General features: G+C 37.8%; 1 protein-coding gene across 2 annotated transcripts; it reads right to left on the bottom strand.

Annotated features, from left to right (window-relative positions):
• Positions 1–760: 760 nt before the first annotated feature.
• On the bottom strand, positions 761–20,044 carry STK17B (serine/threonine kinase 17b). Of its 2 annotated transcripts, none has more exons than XM_033010789.2 (8): positions 19,935–20,044; positions 17,500–17,655; positions 13,530–13,742; positions 8,897–9,041; positions 8,535–8,661; positions 7,497–7,545; positions 5,933–6,112; positions 761–3,765 (listed from the first exon to the last, which is right to left on the bottom strand). In XM_033010789.2, the coding sequence occupies exons 2-8, from the start codon at positions 17,619–17,621 to the stop codon at positions 3,483–3,485; spliced, it is 1,119 nt and encodes a 372-aa protein (XP_032866680.1). In that variant the 5' UTR covers positions 17,622–17,655; positions 19,935–20,044; the 3' UTR covers positions 761–3,482. The 2 variants fall into 2 exon arrangements, with proteins under 2 accessions (XP_032866680.1, XP_032866681.1); XM_033010790.2 differs by lacking the exon at positions 19,935–20,044 and adding an exon at positions 19,427–19,632.
• Positions 20,045–22,399: the final 2,355 nt, after the last annotated feature.

Genomic DNA, 22,399 nt, shown 5'->3' with positions numbered 1-22,399 from the left:
GGAACCTCATGAAGGTCAACAAGAAGTGCAAAGCTCGGCACAGTGGTGGAACAATCCCATACACTGACAGATGGTGGGGCCACCCAGCTGGAACACCCCTTTGCAGGAAAAGACCTGGGGTCCTAGTGGACACGATGCTGCATGTGAGCCAGAAATGTGCCTTGCCCTAAGAAGGCTAATGGTATCCTGGGCTGCATTAGGCAAAGTATTACCAGCACGATGGTGGAGGTGATCCTTCCCTTCCACTAAGCACAGGAGTACCATGTCCAGTTCTGGGCTTCATACATGAGAGACATCGACATACCAACAAAGGGCCACAAAGATGATTAAGGCACATCTCTCCTTTGAGGAAAGGCTGAGGTAGCTGGGGCTGTTTAGCCTAGAGAAGAGAAGGCTCGGGGGGACCTTATCAACATATATAAGTATCTGAAGGGAGGGTGCAAAGAAGATTGAGCCAGGCTCTTGTCAGTGGTGCCCAGTGACAGCACAAAAGGGAATGTGCACAAACTGAAACATAGGAGGTTCCGTCTGAACATAAGGAAATACTTTTTTCACTGTGAGGATGACTGAGCACTGGAACAGGTTGCCCAGGGAGGTGGAGTCTCCTTCCTTGGAGATACTCAAAAGCCATCTGGACATGATCCTGGCCACAAGGTCTAGGTGGCCCTGCTTGAGCAGGGAGGTTGGCCAACATGACTTCCAGAGGTCCCTTCTGACCTCAACCATTCTCTGATTCTGTGAAGAAATGAAAACACAGAAGTTTTGAGAAAAGGCAAAGTTTATTTTTTTTTAATATATAAAAAGGTAATGAACTGCATAGAAATATGACTTCGGTCATCTTAAAATGTTACTCATCACTCATTTACACTTGGTAGTTCCCAGTAATATGACAGGAAGTAAGACAGGCTAACAGTTGTCTACAATGTATGTATTTACATTCAATTGAAGTTACACATGCACAGTAATAATTTTAAATAAATCAAATGCACTGATCCAAATAAAATCTGATTCAAGGTATATTTTATAAAGTACAAAAGTCTTCAAAATTTAACTTCCTTGAATAAGACCAATTTTCATTTATTTAAAGATAAGTTAGCTCCAAAAGAAGAAATGTAAACATCAGATATCATGATAAAAATCTTATGAAATAACAATTTTATCATAAAGTGCTGGCAAACGCTTTCAGCTTTATTTTCCAGATGATAAAAACAGAATACTGATGTACAAAGACTTCCACAAGTTTCCCAGCTGTAATTTCAGTTCAATAATAATTTTGCAGAATTTTAAAATGTAACAATTTTATAAACATTCTTTTCTACCTTTATCTGTTGCAGTTTTATGACATTTTCTTCTTTACCTTAAGTGAACTTTAACTTCTGAGTATGCATAAAATAGTTTGTATTTTTAATTCAACAGTTCAAATTAGACTCCATGCTGGTGGAAAAAACAAAAGGTTAGATAAGACTCCAACTGGGAAAAGCCAAGGACTTTGAGAAGTAAGGGTACTGTAAGTTACCTGAACACAATCCAACAATTGCCTTTAGCAAAGTAATATTATAATTATATATATTACCAGTATCACTGAAAAAAGTTATATGAGAATTAATACACAAAGGAGACTCAGTGTGGTTCATTTATACCTAGGCATCTGAGCTTCGTATGTGCTGAATATATCCATTACTTCATTTCACATGAGATTAAGTCTTGGAAAATTTTCACTTTCTGACAAACACAAACTGAAAGATAGTCTTACATGCCTTACACCTCAGTTGACATTTCACTTATCAACATAAGTGTCACCCAAAATAAAGACAACGGTCCTGAATTCCCCCATGCATTATGGTGATACCTTATATTGTAATCTATTTGTAAAAAACCCTGTTCCTTTCTTGTGTGAAAAAAAGATAAAATACAACTTTTTACCACTCATGTTCACCTCTCAGTCATATGTTGTTCCAAAACCTCAGTCTGCCTAACTATTGACAAGTCCACAGGAACACTGGAAAAAGATCATCAGATTGTGGTGTTACATTATACAAAACAAACCAAATGCAAATCAAAGACAATTAAGTCTAAGCTCTGAGGAGTGAAAAATCCCAGAAGTATTTTAAAGTGCCATTTACTTTCAGAATATTTATATAAGTTTTAATACATTCCCTAAAAGACTTCTAGCCTCAGTGTTATGATTAGGATTTTATCTTGTCAGTACTAGCTTCAGGCTGTTAAGGTATGATTGGTATTTGCTTTAAGTCAAAACTTGACATAGGCATTACTTCCTCAGAGCCTAAAAACAGGAAGTAGAAGGCAAATAACTTAAATAACAAACCCACTGAACAAACCAAATTTAAAGGCTTAAAACAATTAAGTAGTTTGTCTTTAAATACTAACACACTGCAGTCCATTTCTCAGAGCGGGCACGAAGCTAAGTTATTATGGATAACAGTAACTGACAGAAAGATGCACTGCACTTCTGCATTAGAGGGCCATAATGAAGAGCTTTTAATTGCAGCTTTGCTGGCAAACCCAGTTATTTTCAGTTTATTCAGTTACTACTTTTAACTCCAGAGAGGCTTTCATTTTGGGTTTGTTTTTTTTTTTTGTTTTGTTTGTTTGTTCTGGGTTTTTTTGGTTGGTTGGGGTGGTGTTGGTGTTTTGGGTTTTTTTGTTCATTTGTTGTTTTTTTGAAGAATGGGTCACAGGTAGATGATACTATTCCAGAGGTTTTATGAAAGCAAACTAACTAGTTTATTGAATGTTCACATCAGCACAGGACCTTCACCCTCTTCAAATATGACTTACTGATAAGGAACAAAGGACCACTAGCACAAGGACTGACAATCTACCCATTTTCTATTCAAGCACTGCAGAGACACAACAACACAGGAAAAAAAACAGAGTATGCTTTACAATCCCCAAGCGGATCAGATCTATAAGGCAGAAACACTTCCTTAACTACTAATGATCCTACAGAGAAAGCAGTTTTCCAAATGGCCCCAAAAGATACATCATGTTCCCAAAACATACCACCTTTAGCTTCCATTTAAAGCTATGAGAATGGTCACAAATCAGCCCAGTAAGACAGCTAGATTCACTTTCCCTGCTTAGACCAATTTCTTATTAAGGCTAGTCATAAAAGTGCGCACGTATTCAACCACCCTTTGGCAAAGCTTGAATTTAAACAAACTAATTTTCAGGTTTTAGTTTGTTCATTCTGGCATCATTTTTGGACTAAAACTTGAGAAGTGCAAAAATATTTAATTATATCTTCTTAAAAAAAATAATTCACTTTATTGGTGCAACAACCCCAATTTTTCAGGAGTTAAATCCATTGCCAGCAATGGATAGAAAAGGAAGCACCGGCATGAAAGAATCAAAGTGCATTTCCAGTATGCCAATGCCGCAAGAATTGGCAAGCCATCATTTTATATTCACCACTGGAATAGATTATGCTAAATTCCTTTTATAAAAGTCTGTATTACACATTAGCATACTAAGTCTGTCATGAAGTCTTGGGGATACTGCAATGAATCATCAAAACGAAAACGTTTGGAGACTGTACTGCTGTCCTCTGGAATGTTTTCTTTGTCTTCCTTATTACTACAGGTACCATTACAACTGGATTTTACATTCCGTTCCTCCAAGCATTTTGTTGTGTGTCCTGGCATCAGAGAAGAGCAATAGGTTTCTTCAGGGCTACACAAGAGTATGAACTCCCCTTGCTGTAACCACAAATGAGACAAACAGGCCTCTGCTGTGGGTCTTTCCCTTCGAAAAAGAAAGTGGTAAAGTTGATTAAGTTAATTTCAGAAATACTAAAAATGTAATTAAAATAGCTGTGACACATGGTATGAAATCTTAAGCCAAATCGACACTGAAGAATTAATATTGCTGGTTTTCTACCACTACCATAGCTTCTACAAAACACACTAGACACTAGCGTAATTAAGGTTAAATACTGGCAACATGCATCTAAATTTTAGTCAACAGTTTCCCCTACTACTGAATGTCAGAACTGTTAAGTTTTTCATCAGAACAAGGAACAGGTATTTCTCAGACAGTATTCACAGTCCACTGGAATGTTTTCAGCATTGTTTGTGTGTGTATACATATATATATATGCACATGCACAAAGTCCTATGTTTTATACAGACCACTGTAATAGGGAGGCTAATGAATATTCAGTCATTTGGTTTTCAAGGAAGGCCAAATAATACGATGCCATCAATTCTATCTGACATTTTGCAGTGTTTTACTCATGCAATTCATCTGGTTAAACCCTTCCAAAATGTAGTTACTAACAAACAAACCACAGACTTACAAAATTGTTCCTTTGGCTAACCTAGTATAGTGCTACTACAGCTTTCATCATGTTCTGCATTGCTAAGTTCCACAGAACTTGCTGGAAATGCAACAGTGCCTGCTACTGCTCCTTAACTCTACCAGAACACACGGAATATTTTTTGGTCAGAGAATGATAGCTTTATAGAGTTGACTATCTGAGGACAGATTTTTCCTCTTAAGATTCTAAAAGATATAGTCAACAATTATTGGCATGTCAAAAAAAAAACAACCACCACATTACTGAGGATATAATGAAGACTGAGATGCCCAGAGGCAAGAAAGTGAACAGAATAATAACTGACAATGTCAAACATCCCACAGGTCCACACTAACGTTTACCAAAGCACGCTCTTCCTAACTGCTTCCCGCATGATACTGTGGTTTTTGTCAATTATTCTAGATATTGACAAACCCTCTATGTGAGATACTAAATTAAAATGGACTGTTCAGACATGAGTTTATATGGAGTCTTTATTTAATCAAAGCAGGCACTTCATGGGTATCATCTCCCATCGTCCCTTCCTACCAAAGAACCTCTTTCTTAACCAAACAACAGGGTCACTCCTGCTTGCTGCAGGCTCTCCAAAGACAGGGACTACTGTCTCACTACAAATGGCAATACCTAGCACTATAATTGACAATACCTGACCATGCCTAGCAGAACATGACTAACTGACTTTACTGAATACTATTTCCCCATATATATCTTCTAGGGTGGTGGGTTTTTTTGTTTTGTTTGTTCTTTTGGGGGGTTTTTGGTTTGTTTGTTTTTTTTTGGTTTTGTTGTGTTTTTTTTGTTGTTTGTTTGTTTGGTTTTTTTTTGTTTGTTTGTTTTTTTTTTTTTTTTTTTTTTACTGCATTTGCTGATGCAGGAGGTTAAATATCCAGATTTAAAACTATCCAGCAAGTGTAGACACAGTTAATGTCTATAACTCTCCCACTCTCAAAGATCATCTTCTCCAAGTTCAGCTACTTTGAAAGGCCTTGATTAAAGCATGAACTCTCAAAGAATGCAAAGTTACTGAAGCATGTCTTACAAACAAAAAGTTCATATTTTGGATTTAGAATATTTTTATAGAAGTCTGAACATGGCAAAACACTAAGTATTTCTGAAGCATATATGCTCAGTCAGAAGACTGCCAAATTGTTATATAAAATGTATTAAAGTAGAAAAATACATTAAATTTAAGTAGGAAACAAGAAAGCACTGCCTCAAAAAGATTACAATTTGTCTCCCCAACTTGTGCAATAAAAGGTTACATTATAGACAAGAACGCCTCCTCTCTAGAATGTATTTCACCAGATTTGTTAATAATCTGTCCTCTGAATAAAAATATAAAGAAACTCAAAATACAAAACTCAAAGCACAAGCCTGACTACAATAATGGCCAGACAGTGAATCAAAGATCCTTTTCATTACAGAAAAGCATAAACCTACACTCTTAACTATCCAGCTGATAATACCAGTCCATTGTAAAGTATCTGAAAGATCATATCAGTGGTATTAAGCTCCCAAATTAACATTCACTTTTTCTAGGTGCTCCACAAACATCAAATATAAGATTCTTGCCTAGAGGAATTTGTTACTTACTCGGGATTTTTTATGAGAAGTTTTTGAATGAAGTCTTTGGCAGGCTGTGAAACCGATGAAAATGTTTCTTCTGAATAATCCACGTTAACTTGAGATATATTAAGGTAAGTTTCTTGATTATCAGCTCCCACAAATGGAGATTCTTGTGTCAGCAGCATGTACGAAATCACACCTATGTTCCTGAGGTAAGAACACAATGTATAATCCTACTACAATACCTAAACAATATTACCCCATATTTATTGTGCTGCAGATCGAACTTACAGATGTATGCCACACTCAGTTAGAAACATCATGGGATGTCTCAGATTGACGTGATTCAAGCATGCCTGCACATGCACACGCAAGGAAAGCTATGTATGTATCACAATTAAGGGATTTTCGAAAGTTGCTTACTTGCAACCTACCCTTTTCTTCCCACTGAAATTGTTAGGAAAAGGAAAAAAATCACTTTTACACAGCTCATTCTTGAATATATGGCAATTCTGGATGATAGAACTGCAAAAAGACTTTCTAATTTGTAGGTAAATAGAACCCCATCTTTCACTACAATTCTGGATGAAGTATCAAAGACTGAAATTTAATCAACCCTTCTGTACAACAGGCATCTGAGTTGCATTAAAATATCCTCTTGCTGAGATGTTTTTCACTACGGACATGAAAGTGATTATCACACATCATGTGTTATTATAAATCTTAGATGGCTTTTTGATGCATAATAAAAATGGTTTTGTGATTTGATAGATCAAACATTAGCGCTCATTAGTGTGGAAACACGCAGCTGCGGTGTTTGCCATCCTGAGTAGAGCGCCAACAGTTTGTTGTTTTTGTGTTCCCACAGAAGCAGGCAAATAGTAAGTAGTTAAAACACATTCACAAGGAGATTTAACTATGAACTGTGAATTTCAAAGGACTAATTAGCTCATAGCAACTTTAAAAACTGAATTTTAATTATTTAGATGCTCAAGAAGAACATATGAATATTTTATGCTTTTAAGGAAACAACTCAGACTTAGCCTTTACACTAACACAGCTCATTAAATGAATAGGCTACAAAGGTATACTTAATGAAGTTGTGGATTAGTTTAAGATACTTGTCTCATTTTTTATGACTCATTCTGCAGATACTGCTCTAAAGATAGGAAGCAGGAAGTTAAAATACTTCTCATAATTTGTGTAATAAAATCATTTAAGGATACTTAAGTGGGGAGGGAGGAGCATCCAAGAGCAGTTAATGCCTGAAGCATGTCATCCAAGAGTAACTAATACCTAAAGTATGCAGTGTCCAATCATTGTTACTGTTCCCTTTGAACAAACACCTATAACTCTGCATGCTCAGAAGCAACCTGCATTCCCTACTAGGTGTGCAACAGACCTATATGCAGTAATTTCTGTAAGCCTCAAGTTATATTCCGAGGGCTCTTTCCCCTCCCAACTCTCCCTCTTTTGGTCAGCCCACCAAAAGAAGGGTATTCTTGGAAGCCTGGTAAAACTGGATCTGGCCCTCTAGATTGTTAAGTGGTCACAACTGTAACAATAAAATTAATTAACATATACAACCTACCACATATCTGTAGCTGTGGTAATAGGATCGTAGTTTAAGATTTCTGGAGCTAGAGAAAGAAACGGGGCAAAGAAAAACACTTTAATAGATATATTATTCAAGTGGCCTTGAATCATACACTACATTTCTGGCAGTTTTTTGCCAATCATTATTACAATAAACATGCAGTTTCAATAATCAAGTTTATTATTTTTAAGCCACAAGGGTGGAGAAGTTATTTCTGTTCAATTAGACACACCGATGCTTAATTGGTTCACACTAAAATGTCACTATATAACTTAGTCTATTCTATCCAAATCCCAAGGTATTTTCTATTCAGATGCATGCACATAAGAGTCTAAGAGATTATCAACTATATAGCTTTTTAAGGGGAATGCATAAAGCCTTCAGCACATCAATGCTGCAAAGCCAGATGACCAAGCCAGTTTTAGGATCAGTGGCTGTTAGCCATCAAACTTTGTGAAGTCACACTTTTACAAATTCACATCACTTTTGCCAATACCTTTGACAGTGATTCTGTAAGTGATCTAAACCAGCCATCTGTGACAGCTAGACAGCAAGTTATTCACCACATACTGAAGTGTTTTTAAAATTGAGTGTAGGCAAAATCATTAAAAAAACCTGCCCTTCAGAGGGACAAGTATTAACAGCAATCTTTCCCTTTTCAAGGAATATTTTCATCTCATTATCATACTAAACAGCATTCCTAATTCAAAGAACATTTTTGTTCATGCTAATGTCATATTTCAACTCTAATCAGAAGAATTTAACAGCCAAAATTTCTTGTTGATTTAACAATCTGCATCACAGCAAATACTATAGCATGAAATTAGAAGTTCACCTATTGATATTATTTGGGGCTTTTTTTGGTGCAAATACTTGTTGACTTCTCTTAAAAAAAAAAAAAAGAACAGCTCAAAACATGTTGCCTTGTCTAGCTGTTCTTTCTCCAGTAATGACTAGAAAGTTGATAAGCATGTTACATGAACTGTTTTCTCAAAACCACACATCAGAAACCATGAAGCAACTGTTCCATACCTAGATATTCTGTTGTTCCCATGATCTGTCGCAGTTCACTAGAAGTCTCAAGCTTCCGAGACATACCAAAATCTACAATTTTTACATCACCAAGAGGACTGATGCTGCTCAGCAAAATATTTTGAGGCTAGAATAGGAAAGATTTAATTCTCAATTAATAAAAGAGAAGCTGCAAAAACCCAATGTACTAAATATTTCATTTCTATTAAACAATACTTATTGCAAAATTTTGTTTTTAAAAATTATTTAATCTCTAATACACTCCTTTTTCTCCTCATCTTTGTTATGTTTTTAACAAATGACTTATAATAATCACAGTATTAAATTGAAAATAAAGTACTAAAAGTCTGCTGCAGCCTCACCTTTAAATCAAGATGAACAATATTGTTTTCATGCAAGCAACAGAGTCCTTCAAGTATTTGTCTTATAAGTCTTACAATATCCCTTTCACCAATTCTGTCATCCAGATCTGGGACACACAAGTCAAATATTTCTCCTCCAGCAGCACTGAAACACAATCAAGAACACTAACATATTAAATCTGAATTTTCAAACTTAAGTGAGGAAAAATTTTATATATTGTGCCTATTTATATAAGATATATTCATATTCTCAGATAGTCTGGGAAAATTGTTATTACAATGGCTTATTTTGTTTGTTTGTTGTTTTGTTGTTTTTTTTTTGTTGTTTTGTTTTGTTTTTTGGTTTATTTATTTATTTTAAATACACACCATACAAGCACTTGGAAAAGGAAAAAAAAAAAACGAAACTGATGATGCTTTTTCTTTCCTCATAGCTGGCAACAGCAGCTGAGAAAGTGAAACAGAACTTTGTGGCTGACAACCTCAGAACGCTTTGGTACCCTCAAGCATGCTTTCCTGCAAGCCAGTGTGAAGATGCCTTCAGGAAAATGAGTTCTACCATCATTCCCTAACAGAAGCAGCCTTTCTCTTCAAGTCAAATCTAAAATTTCTTCTATTAGACAAGTTCCATAGATAATTCAAAGCAAGGAAGCCCAACAGTATTCCTATTCTGTGAATCTGGAAATAACATTTTTTTTTTTTTTTTTTTTAAAAACACATACTGTGGTGTAAATGTAAGAACTACAATGCAATGAACAGCTAGAGTTACTGAAGAGTATTTCTGAAGTGGGAAGAAACTGCGTACTTGCCACCCAAGGTCCTGCCATTCTGATGGAAGACTAAAACTCAGAGAGGTACCCGAAACAAAATCTTGCATGCTGCTGATGAATATACAGTTGTCTCTTTAGTTAGTGAGTAGTATCTTCCAGAACTCTAGCAGACACAGAATATTCAGAAATACAACTACCTCTTTGAAATCTACCATTTCCACACTAACAACAAAGATGAGATTGACAAGCTTCATGTTTTCACACAGCATCTCAAATGTATCTTCCCCGGAAAGAAGCTGTTGTTTACTTACAGAAAACCCTACTATTAGTACAGCATAAAAGAAGCATGGAAATAACCATGTTGCATGTGGTTTATTAGTTACACTTTGCTGCAGTGTCAGCTGTTCTATTTTGTGCTGGGTTTGAAATCCTTATTCAGCCCGCTCTAACTGCCTGAAGTTTCTCAACAATAAAGGGCTATCTCAAAACTACAGATCAGTAAGCCTAAACTTCAAAATTATAGAGTCTATAAAAAAAGATAACGGACAACATGGATGAACACAGTCACTAACCTGCTGGAGCTGTGAGGTGTCAGTAATGCCTCTCCTAATTGCCTTTATGACAAAATGTAGATGAGGGGAAGAGCAGTGGATGCCATTAACTTTTACAAGGTTTTCAATACTGTCTCCCACTGTATCCTTGTATCTAAGTTACTACATTATGGTCTGGATGGGTGGACACCCAGATGGGTAAAGAGCTGAACAGCTCTGCTGAGGAGGACTGGTGAGTCCTCAGAGGCGGCGAGCTAAAGGCAGCAAAGGCGGTCAGCAGCACCTTGAGCTGTAATAACAGGAGCACAGCCAGTAGGCTGAGGCGAGTGGCTCTACCCCGCACGCTAGGCCACAGCTAGAATGCAGCATCCTGGTTTTGGTTCCCCAGTTCAAGGAAGTCATTAACCAGCAAGTTCAGCATCAACTGAGAAAGCAAGTAGAAGAGCACCAGATAACCTGTAGCATACATAAATGTAATATCTTCAGAAAAATAACCTAATAGAATCCTACACAATGCCAAATTTTGAACTGGCAGGTACAGCTCGGGAAATTTTGATTGACAGTTCTTTGAAATAATTGCACCAGTGTGCAAAGCAGCCAAAACAAAAGGCAACATACATGGCTATCATCAAGATGCTACTGGGAACAAAAAACAGCAAAATGATGCTCAGTATAAAAATCTTAGCATGTAGTTCTGGCTTCTGTATCTTCAAGAAGTGTGTAAGATTAGTGAAGATAGAGATGGGCAAGTAAGATGACAGACGGTTGCTTTGAAAGAAGAAGCCAAAAAGACACTGACTCCTCAGTTCGGATAGAAGATTGTGGGAGAGTTTATCAATGAAGCTTACAAAAACACTAAAGCTGGTTTAGAGATGAACAAAGAACTGTTATTCACTAAATCTCACAATATGAGAACTAGGAGGCACCTGATAAAGCTAGCAGATTACTTTAAAAAAGATGAAGTATTTCTTCACATAGTAGGTAATGAACTTCTGTAATTTATTACCACTAAATTAGACAGTATCACCAGGTTCAAAACAGGACAAAACAGATACACGGACTACAGGTCCTTAAACAGAGAGTAAAAGGAACAGGCAGAGAGGTATCCTCTGTACAAAACCTCTGGTTGCTGGTGCAGTGCAAAGAGAGCAGATAGCAAAAAGTAGACAGGCTCATACACTCCTTAGCTCTTCCTAAACAGCATCTCCCTACAGCCATTGCTGGAAACAGCAGCAGATCAGACAGACCGCTGATCTGACTCTATAGGCCTTGCCGTAGCTCTTCAATGAACAAAACTTGATTTGAAAATTAGCACAGCTGCCTGGTACAGCTGTAAAATGAGTTAGTACAGCTGCCAGGTTTCTCTCCAAATAACTGGATTCCTCCAATTACCTTTGACCCTCAGATTAGAAGAGTAACAACCTCTGTTGTGGGGCTTCTGAAGAAGTCTTTAGTATTCCCCTCCTCAAAGACGGCCTTATTAAGAACTAGCATCCATTTCTTTCCTTTAGTTAGAAAATGTGCGCTTATACGAACAGATTCTTACTACATCTTCCAAATAACCCCACCAATACAATCCAACAACAGTGAGGACCATATATAGAAGGAAAAATACGGATAAACAGGAAATGCTTATAAATTATTTCATGAGCAAGAGACTAGTTTCTTGAGATTCTTTTAAAGTACTGCTTCAGAGTTCTGATAACGAGAAACCAAGCAAAACCTTGTCCTTCTGTAGCAGAATACAAAATTTAAAAGTGTAATCAGCCCTCCGCTTATCCCAACAGAACTAGGAACACTTACTGCAAGACTTCTGAACACTACTACAAAGCAGACCATTAACACCAATGTAGCATAAGGAAGTTAATTCATTACAGAGCATCAGTATGCAAGACAGAGTTAGCTGAGCTGAAACAGAAGCAAATCAGTATGGCTTTTATGTCACCTTGCAATTGTTCTTAAGAAGTGCAAAACTGGTCATCTGAACTTTGTCTTTACTTCTATATTATTTATTATTTTAGTCTTCTCAGGACAACAAACAAAATGTTAGAGATTATCTAGTTCCAGGAAAAAAGCTTTTTTAAAAATTATCTACCTACATTCTTTGAAAAAGTGAAGGAATTTATCATGGTGTGTGCAGAAGATCATTGATAGCTCTTCAAATACTTCGTACAATTGAACTTAAATCCTACAGACTTTCTGGATTAATTTCACGAATTGCATTTTTGTTTCTTACATTCCAAACAAACATTAACACATACAGCAAATATGATAGCTAATGCAAATTCAAATTAAATTCCCAAATTAGACTTGTTTTCAGAGGTAATGAGAAGCCACAGGAACATCTAAAAAGATATGGGAATTTCAGAAGAAATAGCTCCAAAAGTCAAACAGTTTTCAAATATCAAACCTACTAAATTCAGAAGCTCAGAACCTGCAAAAGAATTGAAACTTTTCAGACACCAAAAAGCGTTAAGCAGTGACTGAAGTTCACAGAACATGGACATGCTCAGCTTGTCCGAAATCTGTGTACTTGGTACTAGTGACTGTTTTTTTTTTTTAGTACAATTTAAGATGCATCAGAGCACTATGCACCTCCTATGGGATTCAAGAACATACTCTCCAGCCAGCTTGCATGAAAGATTCTCTAAAAATAAAAATATGACATCCTAGAGTTGGTATTCAGGTTTTGTATTAGTTTAGCCTGACCTAAAAGTTGATCAGAGCTTTTTCTACAAAAATCCAACTAGTAGAAGAAATAATCTCCTCAACTTGAACAGGGACGTTTTAATCAAAACTACTCCCCTTAAATAGTATTTAAAGGCATAAAAAATATTTCACTGAAATTCAGTGAAATTGTCTATGAAGCTGAGTTATGCAGTGGGAAGAAAGAAGAATCTCTCTTAATTTTTTGATTTTTTTTTTGTAAAAAAAGAAAAAAACTACAATACCTTTCAGTCCATATTTTTAAATTTTGAGTACAGAACTACTATAAATTTTGATGCATTTTGTTTTATGGCTTATACCACGTTGTTTGACATAACTCATTAGCTGTGTATGTAACAAAACACACGTACAAAACCAAAGACTCAAATTAACAGCAATAGATTCAACTCTTGCATTTACATGAAAATAAATCATACCAAAAAAGTCCCTAAGAGCTTATAAAATATCATAATGAAACATTAGCATGATGTATATAGCATATTGTTGTAATTCTTCTAGGTGTTGAGGCAATTCATGCAAAACAAAAAGAGTATGTTGACAGATTCTTAACTACAAAAAAGGAACACCTGATAAAGGCATACTTACTATTCCAACACTAAGATGATTTCATTTGCTGTTTCATAGACTTCATGGAGATTAACTATACGAGGATTAGATTTCATTAATTCAAGTACAGCAATTTCATGAAGAATCTCTGCTTTGCAGTCCTGACCTCTTCTTCTTTTCTTTAAAAATTTAGCTGCATACTCTTGGCCTGTGGATTTAGCTATACATTTTCTAACCACAGCACATCTTCCTCTACAAGATAAAAGAGAAAACATTAATACCCAAGACATATCAAGTACAAAAAATGCCATTAGAAATAAAAGGCATGGCAAATAATTGGAAACTAAGAAAAAAAAAAAAATCAGGGAAATGCCATGTTTGGCCTGTTCTTACACTATTCCCTGAACATTCACTTTCAGCCACTGCAGGAGAAAGGCTACTAAACTAGATGAAGCTTTGGCATGACCCAGTAAAATTTCCTTTATACAGACCAGCTAAACATTAAATCAGAGTATCACGTTATATACACATTCTCACCATAGGAGCACAGAACCATAGAGTAACTCGGGTTGGAAAGGACTTCTGGAAGTCTCTAGCAAACTCTCCTGCTTACAGCTGGACGAGCTATGAGATCCTACTAGGCTGCTTGGGGCTTTGTTCAAGTTGGCAATATGATATTAAGAAAACTCAACCACATTATAGCACCTGCAGAATACAGTAATAAACAAAGCAAAACTCTGAAATGCAGAAAATGAACACAGAAAATAAAACATTTTTGTCTGCTGCAGCAGGAGGAAGGTCTTCGGTGCAGAAAATTTTAGAGTCAGAATTTCCCTCCACAAATCATGTAGTACTGCTAAAAAAACCCCAGGTATCTGCAACATCTTAATAGAAAAACACCCACTACTTAGCATTCTCTTTCTCAATTACAGTTAGGCAGAGTGTGCTGCTTTATTTCCTAGCCAACTGTTTAGGTATGGAAACAAAAATGTATTTTGGCAAATAAATGTTTTTAAAAGAAAACCACACACTGTAGTTAAAACATCAAGCTGACCTTTTAAAAAATAAGGGGAAAAATGCAGTTTTTAAAGCCAAGTTATAAACTCCTGAAAAAACAGTTTTATAATCTCAAATTTTGCATTCCCAGAAATGCCTAGTTGCATACTTGCAAAGTGTTTCCAAATGATACAAAAAACATTATTTAAAAAACAAAACAACAACTTGAAGGGCTTATTAAAGGGCAATTTAAAATAAATTGTGTAAAGTTCTAAAACCACTTATAACACTGTGTATAAAGAACAAGATCTACACTTATGACTTTGAAAAAACGCCTTTCTACGCATGTTTTTTGTTACCACAGCATACTAAGAACAAACTTAATGAAGAAGCTCAGTATGAGCTATCTGAGCTGTGTTTTTCCAACTAAATTTGCTTCTTTAGTAGAAAAGACTATGTTGTCCTGCAAGCTTTGCCTTTCTTCTGGTGCAAAAAAACCCAATGCCCAAAAGGAGCATCTCAAAAAAACCCAAACAAAAAACCCCATGTCTGAGGCTTCTTTGAAAAATATTTAGACTTCAATATTCAACCAAAAAAGTTATGAGAAGCTCATAAAAAAAATCAGATTTCCATTTGTAAATAAACATGTTAAATACAGTTTGTACAAATCTAAACTATTAAACATGTAAAGTTGACGTTTAATCAGACTGCTTTCACTACTTTAGAAATAAGCTATTTTAGCTGTTCTGTTAAGTTCATCTGTCATCATTTATGTCAATGTCAATTAGCTGTAGGATTTTTGTCCTTTTTTTAAAACACTAAATTTAGAAAGAGTACAAAACTCAAAAGAAACATTAAGAGGTGAAAGTTATTTATAGCCTGATACATGTACGCTCTTCATTTTAGCAACTATTTGTAAGGCCAAAATGGCCCAGTTCTTAAACCAGCTTATTATTGCAGAGAATTTTAAGTTCTTGAGCTGAATTTCGTAATATAACAAAGTTTAAGATACTCCCTCACATCTTACATTCTTTTTTTAACATCACATCACCCTGTCAACCACAAAAGTTTCTCTACAATTAGTAGAGAATTGAGTTTCATGAGAACAAGATCCTCCTGATAGTTTTTTGCACATCTTCCTTCTAGTTGCTGCAGGCGTAACAGCTTTGAAGGGTCAGCAGTATCTCCAGATTGAAGATGTAAGAATGTCCACTTGTTTATACTGTATTTGTAGCGTGCCAATTAATACAAAATTATTACAACAAAAAATTGTTTCAGAGCAGTGGAACTTCCCAAGAAATGCAAAAAAAGTCAGATCTGAAATGGTGTAGTGAAGCAAGCAAGGTGGTTAACACTGCTTGTTGCCTGCAAAGCAACCGCTTAACTATCACACTTTACAGCCCAATTTTACAAGATAAAAATAGATTTCAAGTTGTTTTCATATCCCAAGCTATAAACCACAGAAATTCAACTACTTCAAAAGAAGCCAAGCCATCCACATACTGAGGACAAAACTACTTAACCCACTAAACAGAACCTGCCTGATTTGTGAGTCAGTGTCTTAACTACTACAGGACCTAAAAGATAAGGGTGTGGGAGGAAGAAATGGGACTTGGGAAGCTTAAGCAGAGAAGAACAAATGAACCATTTACTAAGTAACCTGAAGAGGAAGAAGGAAATTGCAAATGAAAAAGAAAAGCATATTAAATCTTTTAGAGAAGCTACAAAGAATGGTGGATTTTACATCACTTAAAAGTGTTGTAAACATCTTAAACGTTAAAAAAAAAAGGTATATACACACACTATTAGGCCAGGAAAAGTCAAAAGTATGTTTGGAAAACAAACTACTCTGCTTCTGTTTCTTTGCACTTTAGTACTTATTTTGCTATGCCTGGTTTTGACATTATCTCACAGGTATGTATAATCTAGCATTTTAAGAATACTGGAGTTCTAGAGGATGATGCATATAAACTGCTCCTCTAGAGCCTAGAATTCAAAACTAGCACTGACAAAGGGGTATGAAAAGAAGAAAGTTATGGGCTGCAAGGTGCACTTTTCATAAAAGTTTACCAGATAAAGCACATGCCAGGGGAAAAAAAAAAAAAAAAAAAAAAAAACACCAAAACAAAACAAGAGAACAATGAAGGCTAAAGAGCTTACAAAATCACATGTAGAAGAGCATCTCTGCTGACAAATCAAGTTGCAGGTGCAAAGGACTGCTATGTAGCACAGCAAGGCACAACAACTGTGAGACTGACCCACACCACTTCTCTGTTCAAGGAGCTTTGAAACACAACCACGGCATTATGTTTGCATGGCTTTGCACCCGATTCACTGTATGTTTTCAAGGTATGAATTAACACAGTGATTTAAAAAAATGCATTAACTCAAATGTCTGAAATGGTGTCATAAATACCAAGGTTTGTTTTTGTTGTTTTTTCTTGTGTTCTGTTTTGTTTTATTCATTATTTTACTGTTGCAAACATGAGCAAGGAAAGCAGGCTGCAAAACTATTCTGGAAAACCAGGTTGTTAGAAATAGACTAACCGCTTGAGGGTTAGAAGGGAGAGAAAAAGGTCTTTGTTTTCTGGACTTTAAAAAACTCAACCAAGCAACCAGAACAACCAACTCAAAATCCCCATTCTTTGTCTTGTAGTATTACCCTATGCCATCTCTTCTTTAGTTTACATACCTGGAATGTGATGTGTGACTAGACAGGGGAAATGGAAGAAAAGGAACATAATGCCAGACCTACATACCTATGAAAACAGGCTAAATCTCTTTAACATGGAAAAGGCTGGCAACTTATGTCTCACTGTACCTCTGTACCTTTTCCAGGTCCCTAGAGAACCCAGTAGATCCTGCAAAAAAGGGGGTGGGGAAGGAGAGAGGCATACTTCATTCCCCATCTACTACCATAAAAGGTTGCCAGAAGAGCTCTATCATTGCAGAAAGAATTCTCTCGCAGCAGAAATTCCCCTTACTAAAATAAAATAAATAGGAATAATCTTACCTTCCTAGCTCTTTTGATTCAAGCATATAAAAATTGTGGAAATTGTCTGTCTTGATTTGTGTCTGCAAAGATGTGGCTAACAAGCCAGAAAGGCTTTTATTCTCCAGCTTTCTCCTCGACATAGTCAGGATCAGATCCCTCTCTTCTACCAGTCACCTGTTAAAGCAAAACAATGAGGAGTTTTTGAAATTCCATAATTACAGCACAGGAAAGTATACAAATACTAGAGTTTAGGTCTGTTATACTAGAATAGCCTTAAGTTTGTTCAATAATGACCTGAAAACAACACATTTAATTACTGTAAAAATAAAACCTGAAAGGAATACTAATCAAGACATCCTAAGAAAAATAATTGAAAGACCTTTTCTCTTTAAATAATTTAAACATTTAAAATAAGTGGGTTTTTCTCCCCTGGAACATAGCCATAAGATATTAGGGACAAGATTCAGTACTAGTAAAAATGCTAGTAACTACTTCGCTATTAATGATATGTACTTTTTTTCCTTAGCTTTCTAAAAATAAGCTTTAACTCTTCACTGGATTCTGGGTAAATTCCAGCAAATCCCTTAAATTTACACTTTTAACTGATATCCCTGTGGGACTTAACCAAAACTCCTTCCTGTTTCTTGTCTGCAACACAGCAGGAATAGCTAACCACAGGGAAAAAAAGTAAGTTTTTTTTCCAGCGAGAAGATTCACATTTCTTATTACACTCACTCACAACTCATCTAAGTTTCATTTTAACGCTAGATTTATTGTCAGAAAGCAGCATGAATGGACAACATCCTCTTTGCAAATTCAGATCATTTAGAACCAAATGAGGTAGTAATACTGATTAAATTACCTTAATAAATGAGCACATTATGAAGATATGCCCACCCACATTATTTCTACTACTGTTATTAAAAAAACAAACAAACCAAAAAAAAAAAAAAAAAAAACAAAAACCACGAACACAAAACTAAACAGTAAAAATACTGGGTTTTGGCATTCACATTTATAGGCCTAAAGCATCTCTTATGGTGACATGCAAAAGCAAGGTAGAAAAAGGTTACTGAGCAATAACAGAAGTCTTAACTGATGGTTTATTTTAAGTTAAAGAGGTTTACCTTTATTAGTGAATGAAAAAAAAAAAAAAGCAAATTTCAGTTCAGATACAGTTAACAAAGACCTATTTTCAGTTTTCAAATGACACAAGTGTACGGTCAGAAACTTCTGGGGGAGCACTTGAACTAGTTATGATCCAAATATAACCCAGTACCCATCAAACATTGTTCAAATTACCAGTTCTTGGAACATGGACATTCATATTGGAACTACTGCGATTTAAGTCATTATTTATGCTTTAGCAGGACCAAAAATACCACAGTTTAAGAACATCTTCAAATTAGCATTTCGTAAGTATGCAATAGCTTCTTAAAAAATTATCAAGGGGTCACAATACAATCTAACATACAGGTCTTTGAATCACCTTGTTTGTAGCAAACACACATTCCTTTTTCCCCAATTATATGACAGTTTAACATATAAGAGACTGTTTTATATGTCTGAGATTTTACATGACTCTCCTTACAGCTGTACTCACTAAATAGAGTTTAACAGTTAGTGTCACCTTGTTAGTGCAGTACTTCAGCACAAAAAGATTTATTTATATTAGACAATTGACCTAATTGATGAAGTGCTTACTATTATCAGATTTATTATGTAAATTTTCATTTTATAAAGAGCAATTATTAAGCAGAACTTTTGTCTTATGTTGAATTAACTTTGTTTCTCTACTAAGATACCACATCTCCTGTTTTTAGTCATCAAGAACACAGAAAAACATATTCACAGCAGGCAGAAATCCACAAATAGGCTAATGACAACGAGATCCAATTTCAAATCCAATCAGCTAAGAAAAAATACACAAATTCCAATACATTACCTATTTCCAAAATTAGAAGTGATACCTGTGTTTACACATCGCACCAAAAGCCCCGACTAACAGACATTCGACGTATGGGTCACAGAAACTTGAGAGCTTCCCATTAAAGAGAAAGCTTCCCACTAAACTCTCTTTAACCGGGCAAAAAGTCACTGAATTTAACTATTTCCAAATAAGTCGGGTCCCTGTTCCGTGCTGGGAAGACGCTGGGCAGAACAGGCCCTGGGACGAGCAGCACCAGGGCACGACGCGGCACTGCAGGGTCCGTCCCCCCCCCCCCCCCCGGTGGCGGACCGGGGGGCTGGCAGCCCCTGCCCCTGCCCGTCCCCCGCCGCGGGAGGCGGCTGTCTCCGCACCCCGGCCTCGCTTCAGCCTTTCAGCCCCGTTCCCTGTGCTCCGCGGGGGCTGCCCGCTCCCGGAGGACGCTGAAACCAGGGGACGGGACCCGGCCCGGGGTTCCCGCGGCAGCCGGGGGCGGGGGCTGCGAGCCCAACCCGGGCACACTCACCTCTCCCCGCCGGGCTCCCGGGAAGCCCCTCACGGGCCGAACGGCCCGCGCGCGCGCGCTGCAGGCCGGCCCCCGCCAACCGCCGCGCCCGCACCGTCGGCGTTTGAAAAGCGCCAGCCCGGTAGATGTGGCTGCCCCGGTCTGCGCCCGCCCACTCCGGCCGCCGACAGCCAATCCGCGCCCAGCGGGGCGAGCCGCCCGCCCGGCTATTGGTGGGGGGAGGCGTCCGAACGACCGGGGAGCGCCCCCGCCCGGCGGCCCTCGCCCCTGGCAGGCGGCCGGGGCCGCCGCCGGCTGAGGCGGCCGGCAGCGGCAGGTGCCGCCGCCTTGCCGGGCTCCTTGCCCGGCCCCTTGGTGCGAGCCGAGGGGGTGCCGTCGCCAGGGCACCGTCCTGCTCTTCCCCCTGCCGCGGTGCTGGGAGCCGTGGCCTTACGCGACACCGCTGAGGGGGGACCGAACGCGTCCGGGGCGGCTGCGGGAGAGCCATTTTGTTTCGCCGCCTCACGGAGCGCAGGGTGGGGAGAGCCGCCGGTTTGGGCGTGATGCGGCGAGAATATCTCCCAGCCAAAGGGCTGAATTTAATCTAAACGCCGTAATGGGGCTTATCGGTGTGTGTGCGCTGCATCCAGGAGTACCGGACCAAAGGGGGAAGGCGGCACAAGGTGCTGAAGGTGCGATGGCGCAGGGCTGGGCTGCACAAGGCGAGCTGCGAAGGCTACAGCCTCCTCTCCTTTCTGGTTTAGCATAGCTGGGGATCTGGCAGAGAAACCCCAAACCGCAGCAACAAAACTTGCGTGTGCTTACCAGCAGTGACTGCACAGGATTACGCTTCTTACAACATGTTTATGAGGCAGCCGGCAAAGTCTTGGGTGACTGTATTGCTGGCTAGGTCCAGTTTGAAACTGGTGTACCAGTTCTCACCGATGCTTGCATATGCATGTTCAGAGGGGAACAGAACCTACTTTTTAGTACTTTTATACAAGTACACATCTCGCACAGAGCCTGTTTGACAATCTCCATGCAAGTGGCAACTAAGTCTTCAGAGCCTCTTGCTTTAAGGAGCCCAGGATGAGGAGGGGAAGTTAAAAGACTTTAACTTGTGGTTTCAAAGACCCTTTTTGAGGATATAAAATCGCCTAAAGCATGCTTTAGAATTCAGTTGAAATTAGAGTTCTAAATTTGTTTGTCAAATTGATTTCCTCAGTGAAGCAATCCAACCAGCTGCCCTAGAAATTTGCAAACATCTGTTCTAGAATAGATTTGCCATAAAGGCAGTAATAGTAAAGTAGGATGAGTTTAAGAGTTATAAACTTAATTTCAGCAGTGCATCATTAGAATTACTGGGTTAATTTTGTTTATGCCGTGGCACTGCCAGTGAAATGTGTAATTGCTATGTGCATGGCAAGTACAGTACCCAAGTAATGTCATGGCAATGCTTACATTAAGATTAGATAAAGTAGTATAAATGAAGATGAGATCTGCAGTTTGAGGAAACAGAAAGTACTCTTGAAGACTTTGGAATATATTATACCATGCAGCTGACACAATAAGATACACTTATTAAGAACAAGACATACTTTTTCAAGTGTTAACTCCTGCTTGTTGGACCCTCCATCTAGATTTTTAGCATTTTGAGCTGTGGATACTTTTGGCAAAGTCCAGAATCCTTACTCTCCCCCACAGAGTTCCACCATCTCTGTAAAGTTCCAGACCATACCCTTTCTTCATTCCAACATGAGTTCAGAGGCATCTGCCAAATAAGAATACAACATGTAGAAAAGATTGGTTTTGTTGAGAAGCATTCGTTGTGCAGTATGAAAAGTAAGCAGCATTCCGAACATACCGAATGATCCACAGGAGTAGAATGAAACGATGACTACAATTAAGATGTTTTAGGTTATTATAGCACATGGTGCCAAGAAGTAAATGACAGTGCTTATGTTTGTCTCCTTAGCTGCTTGCGTGTCTTTACCGATCCTTTTCAAGGCCAGGATTTGCTCTACTCTCCCTTTAAGTTCTGAAAACCAAATAAATACTAAAAATGTTTCATGACATAGATGTTATTGTAGTCTTAGGTTATCTGTTTATATAATGCCATAGAAACATGCATGGCACTTAAGGGTGTAATTGGCAGGACTCCACCCTGAGGACTTTGGAATTTTACTTAGATACACCACCACAGAGAATGACAAACAAAGGGTGGGGAAGGGGGAATGGTAGGCTGAAGGTCACAACAGTACAGGATCACGAACTACATTTATTGCTTACACATACATTTGGTCATTAATTGCTATTTTTTAATTATCCTGAAGGTGTTAGCTTAATAATTTCCATTCTTAGTAACTTATTCTCTTGCTTGCCTTAATTACCTATCCATTACAAAGCTGGCTTTTTACAATCTTTAGAGGCTTTCATGAAAAGAACTATTTCTTCTTGATAAGTTACCCATTCGGCAGAGCTGTGAT

This window comes from Tyto alba, unplaced genomic scaffold (genome assembly GCF_018691265.1).
Source record: "Tyto alba isolate M040663 unplaced genomic scaffold, T.alba_DEE_v4.0 Super-Scaffold_7, whole genome shotgun sequence".
Taxonomy (NCBI): domain Eukaryota; kingdom Metazoa; phylum Chordata; class Aves; order Strigiformes; family Tytonidae; genus Tyto; species Tyto alba.
Note: the sequence above shows the minus strand (reverse complement) of the source record. Positions and strands in the feature narration are given on the sequence as shown.

What these genes read in the sequence shown, in the direction of transcription:
- STK17B (XM_033010789.2), bottom strand. Translation starts at nt 17,621, where the DNA reads ATGTCGAGGAGAAAGCTGGAGAATAAAAGCCTTTCTGGCTTGTTAGCC. An exon ending in GAATCAAAAGAGCTAGGAAG is followed by an intron (nt 13,743 to 17,499) that starts GTAAGATTATTC and finishes TTTATCTTGTAG; the next exon opens with AGGAAGATGTGCTGTGGTTA. An exon ending in GGGAACAACAGAATATCTAG is followed by an intron (nt 7,546 to 8,534) that starts GTATGGAACAGT and finishes TTCTTTCTCTAG; the next exon opens with CTCCAGAAATCTTAAACTAC.